We start from the raw sequence: 21,361 nt of genomic DNA, 5'->3' as shown, positions 1-21,361 counted from the left end.
AACACTTTCTTTAAACTAAAGAAGTATTTATGAGGAAACAGCAAAGTTTTGAACTTTGAGGCTTCGGTTTAGGTTCTTAGCTTTCTCAGTGGTCAAATAACTTTATTTTATTTTATTTTATTTTATTTTATTTTAATTTTATTTTATTTTATTTTATTTTATTTTATTTTATTTTAATGAGACAGTCTAGCTCTATTGCCCAGGCTGGAGTGCAATGGTGGGATCTCGGCTCACTGCAATCTCCGCCTCCCAGGTTCAAGCCATTCTCCTGCCTCAGCCTTCCGAATAGCTGGGATTACAGGCACCCGCTACCATGCCTAGCTAATTGTATATTTTTAGTAGAGAAAGGATTTCACCATGGTGGCCAGGCTGTCTCAAACTCCTGACTTCAGGTGCTCCACCCGCCTCGTCGTCCAAAAGTGCTGGGATTACAGGCATGAGCCACCATGCCGGGCCGAAATAACTTTCAAATACTTTTTTCTTTTTCTTTTTCTTTTTCTTTTTTTTTTCCCCCTCAGAAAAGAGTATTTGACAGTGTTTTATGTGTTGCTAGGGGAGACGGTTGCTATGGAGATGGATGATCTCATAACTCCATTGTGAACCAGTAAGAACACTCTCGTGGGTCTAACGGTCTTCCAGATGAAGGCTATTTGAAGTCGCCATAACCTGGTCAGGAGAAGTGTGCCTGTCGGCGGGGAGGTGAGGAGCTACAAGGGTTTTTGTTTTGCTTTGTTTTTATTCTTGTAAGTAGGATGAGACCAGAATCCTTTCTTTCCAATTATATTGGTTCCTAACTTGATTATTTCTGTTTCCATGGTCTGAGGTGGACACAGTTTTCCCAGTTCTTGGTAGAAAGCACACAGAGAGCTTTCTAAAGTATTTTTAATCACGTTTAGTTTGATTATTTGATGTAAGATAAAGTTAAAATGTTATATTTTTCCTTCATAGAGAGGCAATATCAAGATTTTAAATCTTGGAGAAATGGCTTTCGTTTGCTTGGCTATCGGATGCTTATATACCTTTCTGATAAGCACATTTGGCTGTACTTCATCTTCAGACGCCAAGATAAAAGGTAAATGGATTTTAATGGAATAGTTTTTAAATTAGGAAAAGTAAAATTAAATGGATTTTAATGGAAAATTAACTGTCTTTTTGACCTACCTTATGGAAGTGCATAATTAACTAGTAGATGAATTGTTATTGAAACTATTTCAGGAAGTCCATGAACAAAAGCTATGCTCTTACTAGTCACTTTCTTGCATAAGGTAACTGATGTTGACACACATTTTGTGCGATAAATGCCAAATTAAAAACACTGTTCATACCTTTTTGTATAGTCTTTTTTAACAGATTAAGTATCCGAAACCTCATTGCCTGGTACTAAACTAACTGGAACAGTTCCTTAATTACTATCCTTAGCTACTATCCTTAGCTTTTATGACAATTAGATAAATTAAAAAGGTACAGAAATTTAACGTGAAATTTAAAAATAATTATAGAATTATTTAATTTTCAATTATATTATTTTATTATATTATTTAATATAATGTTAATGTTTTATTATTAATTAATTTAAATTATTTATTGTATATTATTATATTATATATTATATTATAATTAATATAATTAAAATATATATATTTGTATTATATTGATTTGTCATTGCTGTTAGACAGATTTTTGTAATAAAATGTTCCTGTCTTAGACCAAATTCTGGCATACATGACCACAGATATAAAGCCACATTGAATTTTTTGCTTCTCTAAAAATTAATATCTAGTGAGACAAAGTCACATTTTGCATACGTGATTTCTCAAAGAAGGAACAACTATATAGCAGTCATCTAGATTTTTTAACAGCCTTACTGAGATATAATTTACACAAAACTAACTCTTTAAACATGTGCCATACATTGGTTTTTAGTATATTCACAAAGTTGTGCAACAATCACCACTATCAAAGTCCAGAATAGTTGCATCACCTGTAAAACAGCCCCTAAACCCATTAAGCAGTCACCCTGCATTGCTTCTCTCTCCAGCCCCTACCAACCACGAATCTACTTTCTCTCTCTATGGATTTGTCAATTTTGAAATTTCATAGAAATGGAACTATGTCAATATGTGGTCTTTTGTGTCTGGCTTCTTTCAGTTAGTATAATGTTCTCAAGGTTCATCCATGTTGTAGCATGAATCAGTACTTCATGTCTTTTTATGGCTGAATAATATTTGATTGTATGCATGTAGCACATTTTATCTGTTAATCAATTGGTGGATATTTGGAAGCCAACTAGATTTAGCAATATTTGTCATAAAATACTGAAAAAATAAAAGTGTTTTATTGATTTATTTCAGTTAACCCTCCTCAGGATTTTGAGATAGTGGATCCCGGGTATTTAGGTTATCTCTATTTGCAATGGCAACCCCCACTGTCTCTGGATAATTTTAAGGAATGCACAGTGGAATATGAACTAAAATACCGAAACATTGGTAGTGAAACATGGACGGTAAGTAAAGCATGCATTTGCCGTATCAGAGTGATCATCAGGTGTTACTTTGTGATTCCTGACTTTAGTGTCTGCTCCAATTCCCATATCTCAATAGTTCTAATTATAATATAAAAAGCTTCCATGTCCACTTCTGTCTCCTATGCATCCTGCTATATCTGTTTTCACCCCATCCAGTGTTAAGATTGCCATTGGAAGAACAAGAAAAAAAAACACAAACTCGGTCTCATGCAATATGAACTTGGAGAGCAGCACCTCACTAGAAGAGCATTTCACTGTATTTTACAATTGCTTATATTCTTGGATATGGGCCTTATACATGCTACTGAACTGTGACCTTTTCCGCTGTAGGAGACAAGGCTTATTTATCTTCGTACCCTTCCCACAGAGGGTTGCAGGATTATGGTTCATTGTATATATTTTAGTAAGAGCTCAGTGAAAATGTTTTGAATTATTAACTACTTATGTACTCAACATTATATTCAAAGATTTCTGTTGTAGATGGCATCTGTTACCTCTTTAATTCAGCTAGGTAGTTTCAAGAGACAATTCAAATTGAGCATTTATTGATCAACTTTGTGGTGGGCACTCTACTAGTTATCAGGAATATATGAATAAATAATAAATGATTTTTGTCCTCCAGAAGCTCACGATTTGTCTGTATTTCTCTGGTTACTTCCAGGGTTTTACTTTCTGTATTTCTTGAAGGTTTCATATTATATTTTGAAATGTGACATGATTTGCCAAGTAATGTGCCCATATGAAAATTATCTATTTGATTCCAAGCAGATATAGCTCAAGTTTCTGCCATAAAGTTTTTTTTCCCTTCTAAAAGTTTTTGTTTTTATTTGGAATTAGATGTTAAGATTCAAATGATCTCATCAAATGATATGACATACAGAGGTGAGCTCTCTTGGAAATGTATCTGTGGCATTGTATCAAATAGTCTCTAGGATTGTCTTAGATATTGGGAATTAATGATTTATTAGTATTATTAATATAGCTCACTATACCGTGGAGGTTTCTAAGCTTGACTTTGTCTCATCTTTTTTTCAAACAGACCATCATTACTAAGAATCTACATTACAAAGATGGGTTTGATCTTAACAAGGGCATTGAAGCGAAGATACACACGCTTTTACCATGGCAATGCACAAATGGATCAGAAGTTCAAAGTTCCTGGGCAGAAACTACTTATCGGATATCACCACAAGGTTAAAACAAAGCTCTCTTTTCATATTTAATACTATCAGAACAATTCATTTGGGAATAAGTCCCTTGATCTTATGTACCAGGCTGTAGGCACAATAGATCCTGTGACAGTGTGGCACAAAATAGAATCTTTCTTGTAGTTGGTGATTAGTCTTTTAAAATTCTTTAAATCAGCAAATACCTTTGGCAAAACCTGCATATTATTTTATTGATTTAGTTGCCAGTTTTGGGGTCATATTAATAAACATTCATGAGTATTTGTTCATCTGCTCAGAGCATCCTAGAATAATCAATTTACTACTTTTGCATATGCTTATACTAATATGAGTAAATGAGCCCTCAAATGTTTTTTGGTTTCGCCTGTCCCTCTTATCATGAAGTGATTCCCAGTAACTTCCTTTTGAAATAATCCTGTTATGTTGATTGCAAAATAAAATGGAGAGGTCATAGGAAATGAAGTAAAATTGCGAAATGATTTCACAAATGATTCATCACCAAGCCTTTCAAGCATTCACAATTGATTTGTTCCTTAGGAATTCCAGAAACTAAAGTTCAGGATATGGATTGTGTATATTACAACTGGCAATATTTACTCTGTTCTTGGAAACCTGGCATAGGTGTACTTCTTGATACCAATTACAACTTGTTTTACTGGTAAGTATTTTTATAATTAGAATTCCGTATTAAAAAATGTCTACTCAAATTAATCGATAGTATGAGTAACTATATTTTCACTAAGTTAAATTCATTATACTTGTCAGAGTTGTATTTGTGATGATAATTGTTTACAATTATTTGAGGTTTTCAATGGGTGTAAGTGGTTTTAGGATGTAGATACTGGAAGGTAGTCTATGAGTGATATAAGGAATGCAATAATTGTTTCTGTACTGGGTTAATTTTGTATCCTTTAGATAGATGAAGTTAGAACTTAAACAATTTTGACATATTTTATATTCTTGTTTTTTTAAAAAATCAGTTATCTATTAAACTGAATCTTTTTTCTGACTCCCTCCTTTGTTAACTGTCACTGAAGCTTTTAAACTTGGCCATTGTGACTCATGTATCTCCTTAATTTCTTAATTGTTTTAGGGTAACATGATCACCATATTCTGATGCTCGTTTGCAAGGTTGCACATCTGTTAAGTACCTACCATCTCTACTGTAAGAGCTCTACTTCAGGCTTCCCTCATTCCACACCTGGATGATTGCCATTGCTTCCCAAATGACGGTCGCTCTGCTCCCAATCTCTCCCCTTCCAATCTCTCCCCTTTTTATTCATTCTGCACACTCTAGCCAGCTTTATCTTCCTATATTGCCATTTTCATATACCACTCTCTTGCTCAAAAACCTCCTGTGTCTACTCATTGCCCCAGGATAAAATCTAGGCTGCCATACTGTCTACTATTACCAATGTGAATGCTCCACTCCATTTAGATCCATCTCTACATTTTTTTCTCACCCATGTTATTGCCTTTTATACCTTTGTTTGCATTACCTTCTGGAATGCCCTCTGGCTCTATCTTTCTTTCACCAATTTTTATCCATTTTTTTCAAGGCTCATCTGCTTCCCAGTTTCATTAACCTTTAACTGATCATGTCAACTTCTGTTTTGTTTTTCTTGAGCTATTACTTTTTTTTTTTTTTGAGACAGAGTCTCCCTCTGTCACACAGGCTGGAGTGCAGTGGTGCGATCTCGGCTCACTGCAGCCTCCACCTCCTGGGTTCAAGCGATTCTCATGCCTCAGCCTCCTGAGCAGCTGGGATTATGGGCATGTGCCACCACACCTGGCTAATTTTTGCATTTTTAGTAGAGATGGGGTTTCACCATGTTGCCCAGGCTGGTCTCAAGCTCCTTACCTCAAGTGATCTGCCCACGTCAGCCTCCGAAAGTGCTGAGATTACAGGCATGAGCCACTGTGCCTGGCCTTGAACTATTTTTTTTTATAGCTTGTAATTATTTATTGTCCAGATGGCATTTAAATTTTTTCTCATATATGTGTGCTTTGTCTCCTGTTAAATTTTTAAGGGATTGGTGGGCATGAATTGTTTATTATATTTCTCTTGCCTACCTCCAAAGTACTATACCCGTAGTAGATTACCACTAAATATGTATTACACAGATGAAACAAGTGATAGCACTGATAAACTGATAGGTAATTATCCAAACATATGCATTTACTAAATAATGGACAAATCAAGAGAGGACTAAGCATTACTATTGGTGAGTTCTAGTGCCAAATTATCATGGCATCTTTCTTTAGAAAATAATAATAGATAAATGATAAGCTATAAACTATTAACAGTCCTGAGATCTGGGTTCTAATCCCTGCTCTAGCATCATTTAACTTGGCGGCCTTGGGCAAGTGATTTTTTCTTTTAGAATTTTTGTTTCCTCATCTGGAATTGGATAGGTAAATTTCAAAGATCTAAATTATTTGTTCATTAATTCAACAAATATTAAGCATCTTTTAAATGCCAGGCAGTGTTCTAGATAAAAAGGACAAAAGCATGAATAAGAGAAAGTCTCTGCCCTCGTGTACATTGTAGTTCATATTTGATATAATTTGATCTTCATCGTAGTGAAATAGGGAGGAATAAACATTAACATTTTAGAGATTGGAAAATAAAGTCTTCCCTGCTGGCATCAAGTAAGTCTGTATGAAGTTAAGCCTGGAACTGAAGTCTCCCAAACTCTAATCAAGTGAACTAACCGAGAGACAACAATTTTGCAAACTCTCCCTAAAGTAAATAGTTGGCATAAAGTTAATTTAGTAGAGTCCAGATATGTGTACTGGCACCTTATCAGCTGCTACATTGGCCTCATTTCAACAGGGATTTTGGCTGCTTTCACAGATAATGTCATGGTTTGCATTGCAAGCTATTCTTTAGGAAAATAGCAAGCATTTGTTGCTTTCAAATTTAGTAGGGAATCACTCCTAGTTCCTTTTAGCTTTATTACTGGAATAAGATTAACTTTAAATGATATGGTAACATTTCTCATTTAATAGATGAGAAAATAAAACATTTACTTCCCAAACAACTCCTTCTTTTCCTTTTGCCCTCCTATAGTTGGCTTTTCTGAGGTTTATCTCTTGATGTGTATTGTATACTCCAGATTTTCATTCATTTTATTAAACATAATATTTTCTAAGTCTGCTTTAAAATTTGCTTTCTTTTAAAATAACTTCCCCAGTAAAATAACTTAAAAGGCAATTATCATGCAGGATTATTTATATAAATCACAGGTTTTCTTACTAGGAATCTTATTCTTTGATTCACAAACCTTGTTGATGAATCAATATAACCTAAGTACACAAGTAAGAATCCTTGTCTTTGAGATTTTGCGAAGACTCCCAACAAGTTGTAAGCTCCATGAAATCGGGGACTATGTCTGCTTTCCCTACTGTTTTTTCCCTAGTGCTTATCATAGTGCCTGACATACAGTAGGTGCTTAATAAATATTGTACATTATTAAATGATTTTTAAACTGACCTGGTATCCTAATATAATTGAAAATGAAGCACCTTGATACTAGAAGAGATTGTTATTTAAACACAATTATCACAACACTCATTTTACAGGTATGAGGGCTTGGATCATGCATTACAGTGTGTTGATTACATCAAGGCTGATGGACAAAATATTGGATGCAGATTTCCCTATTTGGAGGCATCAGACTATAAAGATTTCTATATTTGTGTTAATGGATCATCAGAGAACAAGCCTATCAGATCCAGTTATTTCACTTTTCAGCTTCAAAATATAGGTGATGTAAACCAACAAACAACTTCAAATTCATTGTTTCTAGTTTAGGCCATTTACAACCACTTGAGAGGGTGAGAGAGAGAAAAAGGGAAGGAAGGAGAGAGAGACATAGACAGAGAGAGAGACAGAGACCTATGGAAATGCAAAGACAGAAAAATGAGAGTCAGCAGAGTGTATGAGGTGGCTCTTATTAAATATATAAGGATGAAAGATAAGAAATTGAATAAAGGTTTAAGTGTCATTTTCATTTAGAACTCACAATTTTATTTTCCATCTTCAGTTTGTCTGCTACACAGTACTTTTGTCTAGTGTTAGTGATGGATTAATTATGAAGATACTTCTTCCCAGGCCTCAATAGACAAATGGCTGGATATTTATTGAGTCTATATTTTCAGTTCTAATAGTTATGAGAGTGATGGGTTCTAGAGTCTGCCAGACCTGGGTTTAAATCTACCATTTTTCTAGTCGTGTGACTTTGGGCAAGTTACTCTGTTTCAATTTCCTTAGTGGTAACATGAGGATAATAGAGGACCACCTGATAGGTTTATTGTGAGGCATGAATGAGATTATTATGTAACATCCTTGTGTACTTACAGTGTCTGAAATAGCATAAGTACTAAATAAGGGTTATCTATTTGTAAAAGTAGTAGTATTACTGATTGTGGGTGTTATTTATAATGCTACAAAATGGAAAATGGTTGTAATGATTTGGGTCTTCAAACTTTTCTCTTGGACTTATATATTTGTCAGTGGGTGACTTGTCAAAAATGAGTTTCCAAAATAACCAAGTTTGTTAATAAACTCATCTTGGTTGGCAAGCAACTTTGATTTTAATACACATCATAGGGAATATTACTGAGCCACTTGGTTTTTCCCTGGAGGTTTCTGTTACCAGATGTCCCTAGCTTTGGATAAAGGCTACTGCTAAACTTCAACGATCTCCCTGTTGAAATGTTTCCCTTTTGCTTTTCAGTTAAACCTTTGCCGCCAGGCTATCTTACTTTTACTTGGGAGAGTTTACATGAAATTAAGCTGAAATGGAGCATACCTTTGGGACCTATTCCAGCAAGGTGTTTTGATTATGAAATTGAGATCAGAGAAGATGATACTACCTTGGTGGTATGAATATTGCATTTATTTGGGAAAATCATAACTACAGCCTTTTAAATAAAATAGCAAACGTGAGAACCAAAATCAGTTGCATCCGCGTGAGGGAAAGAACATGACATATATCTTAGTTCAATTTCCAGAAAGCCAAATAAGGTAATGGACAAAAGTATAATGAATGATACCAATTTTAAAGTTACATAGGTCCTTAGAGATTATCTAGTCACTTGTTTTCAATTTTGTGTCAATAAATTAAAGTTGCTGAAGGCTTAAGATGGATTGTGGAGAGGCCTCAAGTAAAAGCAAAACAAAATTAAAAAACAAAACCACAAAGACCACTTATTGAGGAACAACCATCAGGTCAAAATTACAGTATGGCAGGCTTACAAGAGAATTGCTTGTACCAGGCAAGAAGGGCTGGCTGGGGAATTAGGCAATGGTTGCAAGACTAATTATTGCCACCAGCACCAACAATGTGGTGATGCCTTTAATCACACATTGTTATATATTATTTTTTCTTATTAGTTTCCAGTTCAGAGAGTGGTAGAGAGAAGTTAGTGAGCCAGTAGTTCTAATTCATTCCTTTCGTATACAGATAAGAAAACCGGTTGTTGAATTGACGTATAGATCCCAAGTATGTAAATTCACTTACAATCAAATTATGCAGCTAGAACTAGATTTCAGATCTGGTTCCCAGTCCACTTAAGTCTACACTACATTATGTTGATTCCTAAGATAAGTTATGCCAAAGGAAAAGCTATTATATTGAATGAGAAAAATTCTTCAGCTCTTTGAAATGCAAAATTGAAATAATTGCTTCAGTGATTTTTTTACTCTGAGATCACCCAGCCTTGAGATAGTCTCATAACTGTAGCAGTGGTTTCATACCAAGCCATGAGCACTGTATACAGGTTTTGTTTCCTTATTCTTATTCCAAGCCCTGAGCATTGTTATGTAGGTTTTCCTTATTCTTATTAACAATCAGAATAAGGAAATAAGAATAAGGAAAAAAGAAAAAGCTATATATTAATATATGAACGCTATAGTTTCCATAGTAATAACATTCACATGCTGGCTCTGTCTTTTGGTAACTGAATGTACGTAGCATCTTCCATTTCATAGAATCTGGGAAATTTGACACTAGTCCACATACTAGGTGTTATAAACACCAAGCCTACCTAGGAATTTTGCCCTCACACACATGCTGTCCTTCACTGTAAGTGATCCATTACCACTGTAGAAATAAAATATAGATAAAGAAGTGAAGAAACAATGATTTTAAAACCCCCACCTTACAGAGAGCTAATTACTGTGGGGATTATGCATTTCCAGTCTTTTGATGCATAGATTTTATGTAATAAAACCCACTTTGAAAGGGACAGATATGGAATCTGTCTAGTTGCAACTAGATCAAATAATGGCATCTGATTTTGTCCTTGGCTTTCAGACTACTACAGTTGAAAATGAAACGTACACCTTGAAAACAACAAATGAAACCCGACAATTATGCTTTGTAGTAAGAAGCAAAGTGAATATTTATTGCTCAGATGACGGAATTTGGAGTGAGTGGAGTGATAAACAATGCTGGGAAGGTATGAGCTAAAAGGACAGTAACTAAATAATGAGCTCTTTGCTAGCAAAATTAATTTTCTTTCAGTGTATTTTGTAATTACGAAAGTGAAGGACTTTCCCATATAGTCTATGAACAGAGAGGATAAGTTAGCAAGCACTTCAATTGAATAAAGATTTATTAAAAGTCTAATATTCATTCAGTCAGGACTAGGAATATTGTTATACTTCTATTATCAAAATTCTTGTTTTTCTGTCAATATAGATAATATGCTCATTCTTTTGAGGGATTGGCAGGAACGTATTTTAATCAATATTTTCATATGCTTTCAGTATTCAGGAGAACAGAAATCTTAAAGCAAGTATAGATCAGCATACATTTGTTTCTGGGTGTCTAGTACTATTCCAAAGGAATATTTTTCTAATTAAGAGGTCATGAATAGTAAAATACATATTCATTCCATTCACTTCCAACACTGATTTAAAGTGATTTGTGATAAAGTCATTTAAATTACATAGCAATATAAACTAAAAAGCCTAAAGAATGAGGTAAAATATGATTGTGCTTCACAATGTATTAGCTTTAAGAGTAGAAATTACTAATAAATGTTCAAAATTGAAGGAAATCAACTCAGCATTGCTCTTTCAGGTACATAGATATAGATGCAGCTCTAAATAAATATACTGATGTTGATACAGACAGATACTAGCATATCTGTCAATCATTCATCTCCTTTCATGTTGTTCTACTATAGTGGAATCTCTATTATCTCCCTACGAATATAGTGGTATCATTGATCCCTTTCATTCATCAAATATTTATTAAGCACCTACTATGTATGAGACTCTTTTTAAGCATTAGAGATATGGCAGTAAAGAAATCTCTACCCTCAGGGAGCTTATATTTTATTTCCAATTGGGTAGAGATAGGCAATAAATGAGAAGCCTAATATATTATATAATCACCAAGGATTATGGAGAAAAAATAGCAAGACAGTGGAAAACTTAACCAAGAGCTATACGGAATCAGAAAGAAGACTTACTAGTTTTATATTTTTCATTTTTGTCATTGTTTTAAAAAATCAGGAAACTAAAGTTATGTCCTGAACTATATCTTGTCATTAGTCAATGCATTGTATAAAGTGGTTATGGTGAGTTTTTAGCCATATCCTCAAAAAATATATTCTTTTCTGTATTTTACATGCAATCTTATCAGTGATAGTGATGCCTAAGATTTCTCTTGCTTTGACGGAAATCTTTTCCTTTTTTTTTGGTACAGAGTCTTACTCTATCACCCAGGCTGGAGTGCAGTGGCATGATGTTGGCTCTCTGCCACCTCTGCCTCCTGGGTTCAAGTGATTCTCATGCCTCAGCCTCCTGAGTAGCTGGGATTACAGGCATGCACCACCACGCCTGGCTAATTTCTGTATTTTTAGTAGAGATGGAGTTTCACCATGTCGGCTAGGCTGATCTTGAACTCCTGGCCTCAAGTGATCCACCCACCTCAGTCTCCCAAAGTGTTGATATTACAGGCATGAGTCACTGTGCCCAGCCCTCTTCATAAAATCTTAATGACTTTGAAATTAGAAACAAGGAATTTCTTGAGTTGCATGTGGTCTCAGTTCTTTAGGACATTTCTTATTGGATGTTTCAAGTTATAGAAAAATAGGACAATAATATTTTTGGAAATAAAAGTATGTCCTCCTCGGGATTGACTCTGTATGGGGAAAGCCAGTAGAACTTCAGCAAATGAGCTTCCTGCCTTCCCACTGTTAATTTTGCATGACAGATAACTTACATCAGTAATTTCTCTGGATTATATTCTTGTAAATCTTCTCTGAACATGTGAATTTGACTGATAATTTTGTAATAGAAAACAAGATTGTGAGGAAATAGGACAAAGAAAAAGGTGGGATCAAGGGAGCTTTGTAGATGTGTGGCTAAGATTCAAGATCTTTTATATTACTCCAAAACAAGCGAGAGGTACTAGTTTAGGGAGACCAAACTTTGTCTGCTTTTTAAGTTTGCCTAGTGATTGCTCATTTCTTGCTATGCAGAAGAACCATTAAAACTCCATCCCTAAACTAACAAAGCAAAATCAAAAAGAAAAGAAAAATCTTATCCCTCCCTTTGGTCTTCAAAATATGAGACAACTTTAAAAAGGTAACCTTAAAAGATGATTTCCGTTACTCACACAGGAATTTTTATTGAAGGATACCTCTTGCTCGGTACAGTATTCTATGATCTAAGTACACGTTTGACTTACTGAGAGTTAAGAGACACACAGGACATGTTTGTTTAATCACTTGGCTAATATTTTGTCATTTTTAAATGGAGAATTCACAAGGTCAAATATAAACAAACTCATATCAGGAAATAAGAATTGTGTTTTGGGAAGTTGTTTTTCTAAGTGAAAACAAGGCATGTCACAGTTCAGTAAAGTACTTTTGTATATAAAAATTGCACAAATGAAAGGAATGCTATATTCAAACACAATTGTGGTATTTATGCACTGGCAAATATGACAGGGGTTTCCAAGCTTAACTCAGTTCTTAAGTATTTATAAAATAATTCAGTTTCAAAAATAGTGGTAAATGTCTAACACTTCCCTTTTTTGTGTGATTTTTAATCCTAGGTGAAGACCTATTGAAGAAAACTCTGCCACTTTTCTTGGTACCATTTGGTTTCGTCTTAATATTAGTTATACTTGTAACCAGTCTGTTTTTGCGTAAGCCAAACACCTACCTGAAAATGGTAAGATGTGTAACGTTATGATGTTTAGCCTGAGATAGGAGATTTTTAAAACGTTCTGCACTTAGAACTGATGCAGATACATTTTATAATTTTGCTTGTTCGCTGTGGGTGTACAATTGATTCCGTATGGATTATGATGTTATCTTCAGAAAATACAGCAATTTTTAAAAATTAAGCTTACAAGACTACATTTTGAGGTGGATTTACTTTTGTCGAAATCAAACTTTAGAACGTGAAATACTATTTGACCCTAGATTAGAGAATGGTATACGGAAAGAGTTACAAGAGAAAAGCAGGATTGGGTGAAACAGAAGAGTGGATTAAAATAATCATAGAGTGAAACACGTATTACCATTATGCCACAGGCACAAGAACACATACAAATGATAAAACATGGTGCCTGCCTTTGGAGCACACACTCTAGTTAAGGGAGACAGGATCCATACAAAAAAATATAACGTTTGAGATGATTTTAGATGATTGCCATTTGAGTCGTGCAGATAATGCTATAGAATTTCAGAAAACAGTAGGACCACTCTGGGTTGGGAGGCTTTAAGGAGGAGTTGTAACCTGGAGAAAAATATCTGTTTGGGACAGGGTCTCATTCTGTCACTCAGGCTGGAGAGGAGTGGTGCAATCATGGTTCACTGCAGCCTTGGTATCTGGGGCTCAAGCAATCCTCCTGCCTCAGCCTCCTGGGTAGCTGGGACTACAGGCATGCACCACCATAGTGGGTCTCCATCTCTATAAAAAATCTAAACATTAGCCAGTGGCTAATGTTTAGATTTTTTATAGAGATGAAGTCCTGCTATGTTGCTCAGGCTGGTCTTAAACTCCTGGGCTCAAGCAATTCCTCACACTTTGGCCTCCCAAAGCGCTGGGATTACAGGTGCCAGCAACCGAGCCCAGCTGAGAAAAGGTATCTCAATGCCATATCTTTTCAAGATAGAGAGAAAAGCGAATGTGTATAGAATGCTTCACTTTGTTTGCTGAATGCTCTTGTGCTTATTCTCTGAGTTGTTAATCTTCAGTGAAATAGTTTGTGTTATTAGTGATGATTTGTTAATAACAGAGTTCTTTCTAAATTCCAGAAGTTTTCTGTGATACATGAAGACTTTCCATATCAAGAGACATGGTATTGACTCAACAGCTTCCAGTCATGGCCAAATGTTCAATATGAGTCTCAATAAACTGAATTTTTCTTGCAAATGTTGAATACATCTTATTTTTAAATATTGTTGTATTTAAATAGGCTTTTGAGTACTCAAAGCCTCAGCTAGTATTACATTTTCTGGATTCTATTAACAGTTTCTTTTCTCATAAATTCATAGTGAGAGTGCTGCATGTAGTTCTCCAATCAAGGTATGAGTCAGGTTTTATATTTATGATGTATTAATAAAACAGTGTGACTTCACAGATTGCACTAAGCCACAGAGATATTGTCAGATCTTGGAAAATAAGATTCTAGTTTTTGTTGTTTGTTTTAAACTGCACTTGGGATGAAAGTATACAGTATGAATAAAACTGTTTGGCTTTAGGCTGGGCGCCGTGGCTCATGCCTGTAATCCCAGCACTTTGGGAGGCCAAGGCAGGCAGATCACCTGAGGTCAGGAGATCGAGACCAGCCTGGCTAACATGGTGAAACCCCGTTTCTACTAAAAATACAAAAAATTAGCCAGGCGTGGTGGCATGTGCCTGTAATCCCAGCTACACGGAAGGATGAGGCAGGAGAATCGCTTGAACCCAGGAGGCAGAGGTTGCAATGAGCCGAGATCATGCCATTGCATTGCAGCTTGGGCAACAAGAGTGAAACTCTGTCTCAAAAAAAAAAAAATTGTTATGCTTTAAAAGTAACCTGTGAAAAGTATTAGGAAGCAAGAAGTTTTAAATACATTCATAGTCCTAAGTATATTCTTTGCATTTCATGAAGAAAAATGTGTGAAGAATGCAGTGCTTAAAAAGCTAAAAGTAATAAAATGATTAGGAATCATTTGAAAAAATTGGAAATCACAAACTACACAGTAAAACTTGAGAGTTTCCCTATACTTTCTGATGATGTGTGTTTTTGGTTCACGGACAAAAAGGCACAAACCTCTGAAATTAGTAAGAAGCTTTCTAAAAGGACAACCAACCTTCAGGGTATGTCACAACCTAGGTGTCGATAATTGCTTTAAAACTTAGGGAATAATGGACTCCAGTCAGGATTGTAGATTACAATCAAGAGCCAAGCTTCTGTTTGGACTAGTTTCTATTCAGTACTATTCATAGTAGAGTGGCCATCACCTGGGAGCTTATTAGAACTGCTCCAACCCCGACCTACTCAGTTAGCAATTTGCATTTTAAGAACATTCCCAGATGATTCATTTGCACTTTCAATTTGAAAAGCACTGATTTATAGCAGTATTTTAGAATAAAAAATGCTAAAATAATGTAATGCAGAGGAGGTAAGCTCCTGGGAAGGGTAGCCACAGCTGTGCTCATCATTGCCACTGATCATCTCTAAAAGATGAAAAAAGCTAAAACTGAAGTGTAAACCACAATACCATCCTTTACTATCACTTGTAATCAATGGTAGGATGTACCGCCATTTCCCTAAGTAGACTTGTCCTTGTTAAACATTAAAACTCCTGTGATAGTGTAAATTAAGATGCAATGTGATTGGCAATTGCTGTCAAACTAGATCTTGCTAAAGTTGTTCTTAGTGAGTTGAAGGGTGTAGGGGAGGATGGAGGAATGTGATGTGGAGTGGTCATGGTGAGGTAGAGATATGGCAGGCAACCTCACCCTGTGGGGCTGCATGCATCTTGGCAACCTACTCTTCCAATTCCCTTGTTTAGTGCATTCACAACAAGCCCTACTAATTAAAGGAATTCTGGACTGTCTACCATAAACCTAGAAGCCCCAATCAGAATTGCCCCAACAAAATGGAATCAAGTAGCACCAAATCTGGATATAGTTGGGCCCTGCACAAAGCAGCCAGGAATGGATTTGGAGAGAGGGGTCAACTCCCACTCCCCCACTCCACTGTTTTGGACACAACAGAGGTTCTCTGAACTGGGCGCCAGTGCATATGCACTTGAAGAAAGTGCTTTTTGTATTTCACATGGTAGCTCCATCCCCAGTGAAAATGAGCCCAAACAACTTGGGCTTGCATGAAGGATGGGGCCCAACTCACCCTCCCTACACAGAATGGCAGTGGCTTGGCAATGGAAGGCAAACAAACCACAAGAGTTGTCAGACCGGAGGAGGAAGCTCTGCCCCAAGCTCATTTTGGTGATAGTGTTACAGTAGGTAGCTAGTCAGGCATGAGAAGGCAAGAGAGGGCTCCCCCTACATCCCACCAGAAAAGTCAGGTGACCATCAGCTGATGGTCAGGCAGTTGTTAACCATCCCTCTAAAATAACAATTGCTCACAGCCAGCACCGGGGAAAGGCAGTCTCGCTATAGATAGGAAACACATGAAGCTGGTGATCAGCCCCTTTGGATAAGATCTTCAGGAGTTGGGCGCGTGGGCTTACACGTGCACATTAAGAGCAAAATGGCAGAATTTAACTGGTATATGACGTACAGGGGTATTCCACCAGAAAAGGATGCAAGACACCAGAAGTAAGCCAGCACAGAAAATCCTAAGTCCAAGGCCAAACAGGGCACTTGACCTCCAAGTTGGCTGCTTGGCCCTCTTCCAAGTGTGCTTTACTTTCCTTTCATTCCTGCTCTAAAGTTTTTTAATAAACGTTCATTCCTGCTCTAAAACTTGCCTCAGTCTCTTCTTCAGCCTTATGCCCCTCAGTCAAATTCTTTCTTCTGAGGAGGCAAGAATTGAGGTTGCTGCAGACCCGTATGGGTTCACCACTGGTAACAGTAGCTGCCAGAGGGGTCTATCTGTGCCTCATATCCTTAGGCCAGAAGCCAAAGGACAAAGTCTATTCAAACTGAAGGTCATGAGCCCTGGAACAGTGGCATGATAGGAAGATCACTTTCCTGCCTGCTCAGGATGAAGAGCTGGTGCACTCCCACCTTCCTGCCCCTAAAACTGGGACCTCAGCACACCCCAACATAATCTCCCCACCACCACCACCTGCCCCACCCCCCATCAGGGCAGGTGTTTCCATTAATTAGCCTACCTGAGGAAAAGCTGGCTCTTACTCTTAAGAGCCACATACTGGAATGAAGCCTGAAATGCACCACTAAATAACCTGCTTCCAGGAGGACATAGCGCTACTGCACAAGGTAAGCTTCCTGAGACCCCGACTCCATCAGCCCTGCAGGAGACAGTGTTTTGGCTCATATGTTCAGTACATGGCTACAACAAGCAGCACAGGAAAAAGAAAGGAAAGAAAAGAGACAAATTGTTTGGAAAGCACAGCCTTCCCTCAGTGAGTAAAGGTTTTTGCCTTTTTAAAATTTTTGAGTTATTTTGGCTAAATGAGTGACTTATGCTGGTAACCTGGGATTTGATATCTGGCAAACTTTCCAAAATTAAATAATAAATTATGTCTTTTTCTGACCTAATTAATCTTTTAGACATTAGGTCCCCTAAAGTCCAAAAATAACATTTTGTTTATTTGGTATAAAACCCATATGACTTAGTGTATGCTTTCAATGGCTATAATTGTTATGTAAAATTGTTGTATGCCACAGAAGTCACCAAAATTTCCCTGTCAATTGTGGCTTTAATAGTGGCTGTCCTAACTAAAACTGTTTGTCATCCATGGATAATTGTTGTCTTGTTTTCGGCCTCTTTAGAAGGTGGTTTTATCGCCAGCTATACAACTCTACCAGGTGTTCTTGAACGCAGGTTTCTAATCACTTTGGAGATTGTGACATTAGAATAGAGGAGAAAACTGCTGGTGGGAATGTCTCTGAGCATGCTAATGCATTATAATCAGTGTATAATGAGCAGTGAGGATGACCAGAGGTTACTTTCGTCGCCATCCTGGTTTTGGCAGGTTTTGGTCAGCTTGTTTATTGCAACCTGTTTTATCCGCAAGGCCTTTGTGACCTGTATCTTGTGCCGGCCTCCTATCTCATCCTGTGACTAAGAATCCTTGGAATGAAGCCCAGTAGGTCCCAGCCCTATTTTGCCCAGTCCCTACTCAAGATGGAGTCACTCTGGCTTAAACACCTCTGACATATTTCCCCCTCCCTTTTACAAGGGAAACCTTCATCCTGAGGGTTGTAGAGGGATGAAGATCCCTCATCTGCAACTTCTTCAGGCTGAATAGGGGCGATGATATTTCTGCCTATTAGGATCTCTTGTATTTGGGGTAGAGAGGAGCACAGTCGGAAAGAGTCAGTATAGTGAGGGCCATTCATAACTCTGAGTTCCGACAAAAGGTGATATCTGGAAGATTAATAAGTGTTCAATGTAAGAAACCATTGAGTAAGCTTATCCTGCATTCCTACACAAAGAGTACAACAGCAATATACTTCACAACAGTAAAGCAAAATAAGTAAAATTAGCCCAAGTAGAAAGGCTTTCCATGAATTGGGCAATTGTTGGAACCAAGCTGATATGGGATTGCTAGCTGATTGTAATACATGTCCAGGATTAGAATACTGATCTGGATTTCTACATTATCCATCCCTCTTGTTTCTTCTGAGCTGCAGAGATCACTGATTGGTTCACAAGAATAAATAATCAAAGTTGCAGAAAAAAAAAAACCTTAAAAACAACTGATAAGAATAGAGTCTAATACCAGGCGTACCATAGTTTTTGAAACAATTTTTTTCTCTCTCCAGTCTCTGAATTTTACTAAAGACAAATTGTGATAACATTGATTTGCTTTATTATACTTGGCCTGATTATTTTTATAAAGTGCAGCAAGAATAATTGTTTTTCATATAGGCTTAAAAAAATTTTTTTGAGACAGAATTTTGCTCTTGTTGCCCAGGCTGGAGTGCAATGGCACAGTCTCAGTTCACGGCAATCTCTGCCTCTCAGGTTCAAGCAATTCTCCTGCTTCAGCCTCCCAAGTAGCTGGGATTACAGTCATGTGCCAACATACCCTGTTAATTTTGTGTTTTTAGTAAAGACATGGTTTCACCATGTTGGCCAGCCTGGTCTCTAACTCCTTGGCCTCCCAAAGTGCTGGGATTACAGGCATGAGCCACCATGCCCAGCCTTCATATAGGCTTTTTAAAATTGGCTTTGATGGAACTTTGTTCCACAAAAGGAATCTCAAATAAGACTTTTTTAAAGCCGAGCCCAGCCATGGGTTTGTATCCTCAAAAACCTGTAAGTTGGGTAAATTCCTCTCCTCCTGAGACTGGTGCCACACCTGTGTTTCTTTTGTCCCAAGGGGGACTTTGGTGGGCTGTGCTACTCTCCCTTATGCGTGGCCCCTACCTAAAATTAGATCTGTAGGGGGACCTGCAACTGCCCAGGGACCTATTGGTCTCCTGTGCTTGCCAGAGTCAGACTGGATTGTGGAGCGTATTTGTGGGGGATCTGGTGGTGTGGTGATTCAAGGGCAAAGAATCCCTGAGCAGAGCAGTAGCCCACCATGAGCGCACAGCCAGTATGATACCTTCCATCTCAGTACAGGTCTGAGAGAAGTGTGGGCATGCTTGCATGAGCTGTCCACCCAGTTCTCTGTCTGCAGGATGTTTCCAAATTGCCACTGACAGTGTTGCCCATGGTCACAAGGGCACAGGGGCTCTCCAAAAGTTTGGTGGTCATCAGACTGTCATAGGGGTGAGGGGAGCAGAGAAGCAGCCCCACCTACCCTTTCCACGTGTCTCCAAGTTCTTTGGGGGTTGATCTCTGCCAGACTGTTGCTGCTTTCCTTTTTGGCATCCCAACTTCTTCCCATAGGCTTTCAATAGCCTGTGACACTCTTCCCTCAGCTTTATATTCTGAACTTGCCAATTCACCAGTACCTTTTATTTCTTTCTGAGAAAAACTGGCATCCAACGCCCCTAGTCAGTCATCTGGAAAAAAAAGTACAACAAAACTAGTAGTATTTTTTAAAAGTGCCTAGGAAAAATCTCTCAGAGGAAACTTGAAAAATAAAAAGAAGTGAGATGTGGAAGGAGTAGCAGGAAAAAGGTACTAATCTGAGAGCAAGGCAAATATGAGGTAACTATTGTTGGAAAATGCTGGTACTTTAGAACTAAAAATACATCAATGTTGTTGGAGTGTTATTCATGGCAGAGAATACTGTCACATGATTTAAAGGTAGGAATCAGGTACTGGAGGGCCTTATATTCCATGATGAAATGTTTTAATGTTCTAAGTGGGTGATGGTTAATACTGAGTGTCAACTTGATCAGATTGAAGGAGGCAACATATTGACCATGAGTGTCTGTGATCATGTTGCCAAAGGAGATTAACATTTGAATCATTGAACTGGGAAAGGCAGACCTACTCTTAATCTGGGTGGGCACCATCTAATCAGCTGACAGCATGGCCAGGATATAAGCAGGCAGGAAAATGTGAAAAAGCTAGACTGGCTTAGCCTCCCAGCCTAAATCTTTTTCCCATACTGGATGCTTCCTGCCCTCGAACATCGGACTTCAAGTTCTTCAGCTTCAGGACTCGGACTGTCTTCCCCTTGTTCCTCAGCTTGCAGATGGCCTACTGTGGGACTTTGTAAGATTGTTTGAGTTCAGTACTTCTTAACAAACTCCTCTTTACATATGTATATCTATCCTACTAGTTCTGTCCCTCTAAAGACTCTGACTGATACAGATTTTAGTACCAGAACTGGTTCTAGAGGAAGAGAATATTAAGAATGGAGTTCTTTCATTGGTTTTGGGATTTCTGGAGTTGGCTGCTTAACATAATTAGACCCCATAATGCTAAGGACTCTACTTCTAATAGTATGGGGAACACTGAGAGTCTTTAGCATAAACAGTTTAGAGAGTTATGCAAAATAAGTGCATTTGACATATCTGATTCACTGCTTGTGAGAGGCAAGTTTAGTGACTCTGTACATAATACCTTTGACCATATGTGGAGAACCAAGGAACGTAATGAAGCTGGTTGGTTGCTCCTAAGTTCAGTGGACAAAGTGATGAAAGAAAATGATTAAGTCAGGGATTATAACTCCCGGCTTCAGAAGCAGATACTGAGCCTCAAATGTTCTAAGATTGCTCTGAGTGGAGTCTTATCTCCTGTAGAGAAAGAGCTGCAATTGTGGAAAATCAGACATAAGCTGTTATCATGTGAGTGGTTGACCTACAATGAAAGGTGCATGCACAGCCTTGCCAGGTGTCTACTGTTAAAGTGAGGGCATTGATTGGAAAAGAATGGGACCCTGCAGCTTGGAATGGGGGCATGTGGGAGGACCTTGATGAAGCTGAAGACACTGAGCTTGTAAACTCTGATGAAGCTTTTTTTGCCAGAAGAAACAGCTTCCCCATCTCCAGTAGTTGCAACATCCACTCTCCCACCCATGCTGCCATCGGCCTTTCCACCTTTGTCTGAGGAGATAATCCCTGAGCTGC

The 21,361-nt window shown here is 37.6% G+C and overlaps 1 protein-coding gene across 1 annotated transcript; it reads left to right on the top strand.

Annotated features, from left to right (window-relative positions):
* Positions 1–230: 230 nt before the first annotated feature.
* IL13RA2 (interleukin 13 receptor subunit alpha 2) lies at positions 231–14,122 on the top strand. Its single transcript, XM_055268309.2, has 10 exons — positions 231–699; positions 949–1,072; positions 2,352–2,503; positions 3,564–3,717; positions 4,249–4,369; positions 7,297–7,481; positions 8,454–8,599; positions 10,035–10,179; positions 12,792–12,910; positions 14,002–14,122. Exons 2-10 carry the CDS (start codon positions 982–984, stop codon positions 14,050–14,052), a joined length of 1,164 nt encoding a protein of 387 aa, XP_055124284.1. The 5' UTR covers positions 231–699; positions 949–981; the 3' UTR covers positions 14,053–14,122.
* The last annotated feature ends 7,239 nt before the right edge of the window (positions 14,123–21,361 follow it).

Source organism: Symphalangus syndactylus, chromosome X (assembly GCF_028878055.3).
Source record: "Symphalangus syndactylus isolate Jambi chromosome X, NHGRI_mSymSyn1-v2.1_pri, whole genome shotgun sequence".
Taxonomy (NCBI): domain Eukaryota; kingdom Metazoa; phylum Chordata; class Mammalia; order Primates; family Hylobatidae; genus Symphalangus; species Symphalangus syndactylus.
Note: the sequence above shows the minus strand (reverse complement) of the source record. Positions and strands in the feature narration are given on the sequence as shown.

What these genes read in the sequence shown, in the direction of transcription:
- IL13RA2 (XM_055268309.2), top strand. Translation starts at nt 982, where the DNA reads ATGGCTTTCGTTTGCTTGGCTATCGGATGCTTATATACCTTTCTGATA. An exon ending in TTTTCAGCTTCAAAATATAG is followed by an intron (nt 7,482 to 8,453) that starts GTGATGTAAACC and finishes TTTGCTTTTCAG; the next exon opens with TTAAACCTTTGCCGCCAGGC. An exon ending in CAAACACCTACCTGAAAATG is followed by an intron (nt 12,911 to 14,001) that starts GTAAGATGTGTA and finishes TCTAAATTCCAG; the next exon opens with AAGTTTTCTGTGATACATGA.